Source organism: Schistocerca cancellata, chromosome 7 (genome assembly GCF_023864275.1).
Source record: "Schistocerca cancellata isolate TAMUIC-IGC-003103 chromosome 7, iqSchCanc2.1, whole genome shotgun sequence".
NCBI classification, from domain to species: Eukaryota; Metazoa; Arthropoda; class Insecta; order Orthoptera; family Acrididae; genus Schistocerca; species Schistocerca cancellata.
Window position 1 is genome coordinate 595,547,056 of NC_064632.1, and position 8,044 is coordinate 595,555,099.

The window sequence follows — 8,044 nt, forward strand, 5'->3', positions numbered from 1 at the left end:
CATGGAGTACACACTTGTTAATAGCTCAATGTCTGCTTGCTGCTCCTTTTGTGCACACACACCCATTCAGCTCTGAATACTGACACCATCAACCAGCAAGGTGACACTGACATTGGCGACGTCACTGGTCAAAGCGCAGTGGCTGTGTGCGAAACTTCAATACACCCAAAATGTACCACAGAAATGAGAGTTAATTACATGTTTAATTTATATTGTTTTTGTGAAACACTATAGTGTTCTATTTACTTTTAGTAAAAAAGAAACCATCAAATGGAAACAGCCTCTTAAATGAGCAACACACCACAATATAGGCTGCTGAGTACACATGTATATTATCCACTTTACTACAAATTTTGCACTGCGAAGAAACTTTCACGCTACCATCTTCGTCTCCTATCATTATTATTAGAAACATGCCGCCAATCTTCTGCTTTTTCTAAAATCATTGTCATGTTACGTTCAGCACTGCCCGATAATTTAGTTAATACTATCTCATTAACAGCAGTCTATGATCTTAGTGGCTGAATACCTCACTCCTTTCTTGTGATACTGTAAGGCTGAGTGATACATACGTTCAGTCATTTCTACTTCTAGTACTGTACTTGTCAATGTTGCTGTTTTTGAAGGAAAGAGTGTAAATATACCTCCACCAATAGTTGATAATCAAGTACTGCCTATAATTATTAATCAATTTTTTTCTGTCAATAGTGAAGTAAGAGCTTATTTCTGCACTTTTATTTTCACACAGTAAATATTGTAAGAGTATAACATATTTTCCTGAAAGGAACAGTAAGGCAAACAGAAGTCTATTCATAGAGTAATAACAAACAAGGTCCTTATCATTTGCTTAGTCCTAAATACAGCCTTTGAGTGAAAATTTTTATATCCTTCAGGGGGGAGGGGGGGATAAAAAAAATGAACAGTGAAAGTTTATTTTTTTAATACCTAGGTAGTTCATTTAAAATATATTTCAACTGTTACCTACTTCCCTTGTTTTCTGTTAATTTCCTGTTTTTGATGTCAGTGCCCTAACGCTTGAATTACCTGATTTACTTATGCACTTGTGTTCTAGTTACCTTTCTTCATCTTACTCTTATACATGTGTTTCATCTACAGATGACAAAGGCCCTCAAAGTCTGATACATAAATCAAATTCAGTTTTTGAACACATACAATTAGCCGTTTCTGGTAATTGCAGTCGACTTACAATTTTATTTTTAGCATGGAAAGTACTACTTTGGTATCTGCCATTGAAATAAAATATTTTTCCATTTGCATTTAAATTACGCTTTAATTCTGCAGCATTAAAAATCCCCAGCAACAAAGCAATCTTCTCTTGCATAAGCAGAAGAACCTACTATAAGCATTCAGAGCTTCCAAACTCCAAAGCATTTTCTTGCATTAGACAAAAGTATTTTTGTAAGATGCAGGGCTTGGATATTGAGCAATAATGCAAAAATATTTGACTAACATGCAGTAAAGAGTCCAAATTCAATCTGGAAAACTGATATTTCTATTTTAAGCCTTTTCAATGAAGCGTACATTAATAGTGACTTTCTTGTCCCTACTAAACTTTAAAAGAAAACTTAAGTATCAAAGACTAAAAACCTATTCTTAATTCATGTAACCTATTGTTATGGCTACGTAAAGTAGTGAAACATTAAAATTACATAAATGCAGTAATAGCCATACAAGATCTTATGTCGAGTGCTTAGAGAGCATGAAGTTTAAGGTGTAGAATTGAACAGTAGGGGTGCTATTAAAGGGAAAGAGCTATACAATGAAAGAAGTCTACTGCAGATGTGGCTTGAGTAAAGTACATACGTTCTGCATCAGTAAAGAATTATATCTCCTTAATATGTGGAAACCATTTGCCAAAGTAGATGAATACAATCACAGTACTCCTACAGTAACCTAAATATACAAAGCATAATAAGTATATTGATGTTCTCATACTACAGAGGTCGGGTAAAAGTTACAAACATTTAATACATACTTACAGGCAGTTACATATATATATGACAAAATACACCTCTTCTATGCCAGATGTAACACAAATTATATGTATGTAAAGTAATACTTAAATGTAATAAGTGTGAGATCCTCATCAACATTACCTGCCTGACCCAATTTGCTGCTAACATAAGATGATAATCATGTATCCAAACAAGAGGTGTTGCATTTGGCTGCTCCTCTAGTAAACTTTTTAAACCTTTTATTGTTTTCTCAGCAAATAGTTCATTCACACTGTAATAATTCTGTAAACAAATGCAGTTGCGTAAGTGTTAAGGCAAATGGTCTTGACACAATATCAGTCTGGAAACCAGATACATAAACTCTTAGAACAGATGTAAATACAACAGTAAGAAATTCAATGGCAATAACACAGCAGAATTATCACAATACCATTACATTTACAGTTATTGGAGATGATCCAACTGATGAAAGTAAATAAAGCAGTCCACCATATCAGAATGAAACTGTCATCACTGTGACACAACAAAAATAAAATATTACTTTCGCATTACCTTCCAATGCTCAGCAAGGAACACAGCCCTGTCTGGCATCGAGTGAAAAAGAGGCCAGAAAGTCCCATTACAGCAACCATTATAATATGAGTCAAACTTGCCTGGTTCAACACACACAGGAACTACCTGAAAGTGGTATTGATCAATTTTAAAAGAGTTTACTTTCATAGAAAACGAACGAGTCACAGAACAATACCTCCAAATAACTTACCTTTTTGGACAACAGGCCAGCAGTTGGAGTTTTATCATTTGGATTGGATTCTGGTATAGGCTCATCTGGATCTTCTAAATGAATACCTGGCCATCCAACCCACAAACCATGACCCTGGACCACTACTGGCGCTACTGCAGTAACCAAACCTCCTGCACTATTGCAATTTAAAAGCCAAAGTAAGTTAATTTTAATACTAACAAATATCAACTGCCGTGCCCATTTCATTAAAAAGAATTACAATACCTTGCTTTTCGTTCCAATGCACCGGTTTTCTCGTTCCTCTTCAGAACAAAGGGTAACCGGTTGGATACAACTATCATGCATTTCGAAGTTACCGGGTCACCCATCGTGTCGGAGAAACCATCGTCAACCTTAAACACAAAACAATTGAACGAAGCTGTCATTGCCAAGGACGAAAACAGTTTTCTAATGCAAACGCAGCACTCTTTCGTGTAGATGTAATATCGCCAATACCGCATACCATAATGAGTCCTGAGTGAAGGAATAAGAAAGTTTTCTTCGCCGGCTACAAAAAGTTCGACGCACTATCACGCAGACTGCAAATAGCTGCTTGATACGCCGTGACCCGGACTCTGCCTTTCTGAAGAGGTCACGTTCCTATCACACAAAAACCAGTGGAGATAATTTTACTAGCTGCTACCAGCAACCGCCTTCATTTATACAAGTTCTGCTCGCGCCGCACTGAAGGATAGGAAATTGTGGGCGGAGCTTCCTAGAGGTGTGAAGGCTATGAAGATTACAAACGAAATTTCCTGCAAGAAGTTATCAGACAGCTTTCTCCAGCAAAGGGAGCAGATTTGTTGCAGTATTTCAGCGCTCCCAACCAACTGTTGTTTTTGTTGTTGTTGTTGTCGTCTTATTTTCGGAATTCGTTTCTCAACTGTTCTAGGCGTTTGATATCAAATCAATGACTTCTAACGCAACTAATTACATTTGATGCAATTTTTTTTATGAAATATTTATTCTGAAAGCTTATATAATATTTATTTTTCTATATGGGCTCATACCAAAGAATAATTTTCAACTGGTGGTTTCCATTGACACTAGTAGTATCATACGTAATTTCACATTTCCAAACAGCGATCGACAGACCATAGAACTACACTCCATGCGCATGCTCCGAACACGTGAAGAATATCACGTGCTCCTTGCGTGTTCGTAATATTTACGCTGCTGAGTTGGGTAATCCTGACGCTTGTTTTAAAACAGGAATGGCTAAGTGAGTGGCTGATTTGCGCTTCCTTGCGCCTTTTTTCCTCTCACTTTTTCCATGGGGATATAAAGGTCGTAAGTTCGTTGAGAAAGCACCATCGAAACGAATAAGTGGAGCTAGGATAAAGAGATGTAATACAAAAAAAAGTCCGTAAACGAATTTCATGAAATTCTTGTGACATACTATTAGTCTCCTTGTTAAGGAGACTGAGGGTTGACTCATCAACGCTGATTTAATCGTAAGTAATTTCATCTCTGACTGATGAAAAGGTCGAAACAGTGAGCTCACTGGGTGGAAAGCAGTGCAAGAATCATTGAAAGAATGTTGTAGGCAAGTCAAAGATGCAGGTGGACCGTACTATCGGACAGCATGTCACAAACAAACATTCGTTCCGTTAGAGAGTAAATAAACGTACTGGCACGTAATGTGGCGACAGCCAAAGCATTATGTTCCCAGTACAATGAATTGCGCATTTCTTCATATTTTATTCTGTCATTTGAAACTTCGGTTATAATACGCACAAAACAGTAGTAGGCCCCTGTGAGTTATATTTGCGTACTTAGCTTGATTAGGACGTATACCAAGTTTTTGAAGGCCTGAGTCTGCAGAATTTGAATTTATTTTAAGATCTGCTGCAACCTAGTGGCGGGCATTTATATGCACTTTAATGGAGCTCATTGACACGATGCACAGTGCGTTAGTTGAAATTACTCTTCAAAATTATAAGGGATTTAGGTAAGATATACGGTACAGATAATTTGTGAACTACTCTACGAAGGAAAAAGCCTGATATTCTCGCTCTGCTTTTATTGCTACTACACAATATTGTTAATACATACTTTAATATGTATTTTGATCAGAGATGTTTGCAATAACAGAGCATCGAGATCCAACAGGTGCGAATATCTTGTCAACACACAAGGACTGTCGTCGACGTAGCAACTAGTGTCATGAACGTACATTTTTCTGCTACGTATTAGGTTTCTGTATAGGAAGGTGCAGAATCTACTAAAATTCATCATCGATTCAAGGTCAGTTAGCACTGATGCACCTTTATCACAGCAACCATTTTATAAATAGCGTTCGAAGTTTGCTAATGGTGTGATGTCAGTACCCAATCTTCCCTCTCGGAATAAAATACATTGCACAGTGGCTCAAGAGAACGTTGTGTTCACTGAGAGAAAGCTGCCAAGCCACACACCTAACATTTGCAGCAATTGTTAACGTAAGTCATGGTACGCCGGACCATGTTGCACCAATGAACATGATTTCTGTGAGTACGTTCCTCCTTGTGATTTGATTCTTTAGCAGCTAAATGAAGGACAGTCGGTTACATGTATCCTTTCTGCAATCTTTCCTTATTTTTATATATATTCCATTACTTCAAGTGCATCTAACATGTGTAAAGTTACTAAGACTGGCTAAAAATGTTACTTCAGATACTTGGGTACTAAAGTTGTTGAACATAAAGAAGTACTATGTATTGTAATTGAAAAGACTAGAATGGCTCATTGTTTGGAACGACTTATGGTCCCTAATACTAACACATTAGAAGTTGACAATTTAAATTTGTTTTACTCATTAATTTAAATACTTTGTTACACGTTGATAGAACAAAATTTAGAACAGTTTTTTTCTTAAAAATTGGATTAACAAAGTTCTATTTCATTCTGTGACAGTTCTACAGCGCCATGTCTAGTGTACTGGGACTTCATCGAGCGTCCTAGGCAGCAAGGAACTGTACGGATCGGGTGTGTGTGATGCCCTTAGGTTAGTTAGGTTTAAGTAGTTCTAGGGGACTGATGACTTCAGATGTTAAGTCCCATAGTGCTCAGCGCCATTTGAACCATTTTTGAACTGTACGGATCACCCTGATTTAGGTTCTCCATGGTTTCCCTAAATTTCTTGAGGCAATTACTTCTATAATCTGGCCAATAGCCTTGCAAGCTAGACATGTAAGTATGTAAATCCCTATATACTTTATATGAATTACGCTATATTTCTTGTTCTCCGATTGTAATATGCTGTAAAAGTGATCTAATGATGAATGAAACCACTACTACTACTGGTAAAAATAAAATAAAAATAAAAATCACAAGGAAAGCATATCAGGACCAGTATGGCATGATTTTCCTTCACTGCATAAAAAGTAATACTGTAGGTGAAGAATGATTTTATTGATGAGAAAGTATGTACAACGGGTTTTGGAATTATTTCTGTCCGTCATCTCATGTTACGTGTACAACTGGTAACGAACGCTCTTCTCCTTGTGTTACCTTTACGCCGGCCATAGTGGGCGAGCGGTTCTAGGCGCTACAGTCTGGAACCGCGCGACCGCCACGGTCGCAGGTGCGAATCCTGCCTCGGGCATGGATGTGTGTGATGTCCTTAGGTTAGTTAGTTTTAAGTAGTTCTAAGTTCTAGGGGATTGATGACCACTGCAGTTAAGTCCCATAGTGCTCAGAGCCATTTTTGTTACCTTTACAGTTGGATTTCTGAAGATGGAAATAATTCTGAAACGTGTAGTGCATACTAAGCGTGTAGTGCATACTTTGTCATCAGTAATGTCATTCTTCACTTGCTCTGTGACTTTTTAAACGATCTATCCAGCTTAACTACAGATCTACTCACATTTACTGCAATGGTCGCTAGCCTCCTAAGTGCTTAATGTCACACCTTTAATATTATCATTCACGTTAGAGCAGAACAAATCAGCCATATAGAGGGAAAACTGATTCACACAAAAAAGTGAACGTCTGGTGTGTAGTGATACACATAACATACCGGTAGTCCAATTTCATTAAGAATCTTTGAGCTGCTGCTGACTCTAGAACTGAAACAACCACAGACTTACTAAATGCACTTGATGTTATCATTCTTTGCAAGAATCAGTTGTTAACAGGGACAAAGCCTACATCCACTACCAGCAACCAGAAGTGAAGAGATCAAGCAGGGAGGGGCACCTTTCTTCAGTGACAAAGTCTGCAGAACGCTCATCAGTTGACAGTTTTATAACGATGCTGTTTAGAAACAAAAAGGGCTCAATTCGCAGTAGCACAAGCTGTGATAGCCCCATGTCACAAGGGAGCCAATCCAGACCTCAAAAAATCTGCTTTTAGCCTACAGGTAAAAAAAAAAAAAAAAAAACAGGGAAGTTACTATCTCCACGTGTTCATCATCTGAATTTGAACTCTTGAAGCTCTGGAGGGTCGGAATTACTTTAACTGCAGAGAGAGGGAGTATTTCGAAAAAAGAACTAATAACTGGAAATTAATACTCTGCTGTTATGAGTTTTTAATGAGCAATGTGTCTGAAGTATATGTTATACACTGCTTGTGGTTCTTAACAGAGTGTGACATTATTGTCGCATATCGCTTATTTTTCACGAGTAGCTGGTTGTTATTTTATTGAGAGCATTGGAAATGTGGCCTTGGGAGCAAGGCTTTCCTTCTTTCACACTGAGAACGTGCACACATGGTTCGGTCTCATGGTCCTGTTGTCGGCAGAAGGTAGTCCGTGAATCTCATTAGCAGAGACGAGATTCCCTAGGGAGACGGACAGTTTTCTTGGAAGTCAGACTGGGGCCCTCTTCGTATTTCTGTGGGCAGAGCCGGCATCTGGCTTAGCCGAGGGCAGGGGACACCGTGCCGCCACTGATGTCCTGAGAAAGTAATAGAACACGACATTTTTGGCTTTCCTGCTTGAACATCATAGGTCGAGATGCAGTGTCGCCACTGCGACATTGTGAGAAAGACCATTTCTTTCGCTACAAAATTTTTGCTCGAATTGAGTCACCTCACACTGTGCTTGACAAAAAGAGAAGATCAGCAGCGGATAGACACTTGGTGCAGGGAGTGGCAACTGACCCTTAACTTGTTGAGTCCACGACACGTCGAGTTGTAGCAATACGCCCGGCAAAAGGAGGTCCGACACGATATTAGGAGCTAACCCACGACTTCTGTCACTTCAGTTTAAAATGCTGACAGATAATGGCGAGAAAAGCTTTACGTAGAAAGAGAAATACACTACTGGCCATTAAAATTGCTACACCACGAAGATGACGTGCTA

At 38.4% G+C, this 8,044-nt stretch overlaps 1 protein-coding gene across 2 annotated transcripts in view; it reads right to left on the reverse strand.

Moving 5' to 3' along the window:
* LOC126092592 (uncharacterized) overlaps positions 1–3,608 on the reverse strand; it is a 118,861-nt gene extending 115,253 nt beyond the window's left edge. Inside the window, exons 1-5 of one of the 2 annotated variants that reach the window (XM_049908284.1) lie at positions 3,224–3,608; positions 2,986–3,113; positions 2,740–2,896; positions 2,529–2,654; positions 2,118–2,258 (exon numbers count right to left, since the gene is read on the reverse strand). In XM_049908284.1, coding sequence (XP_049764241.1) covers positions 2,118–2,258; positions 2,529–2,654; positions 2,740–2,896; positions 2,986–3,113; positions 3,224–3,226 — 555 coding nt within the window. In that variant the 5' untranslated portion in view covers positions 3,227–3,608. The other variant, XM_049908283.1, reaches the window with a different exon arrangement.
* Positions 3,609–8,044: the final 4,436 nt, after the last annotated feature.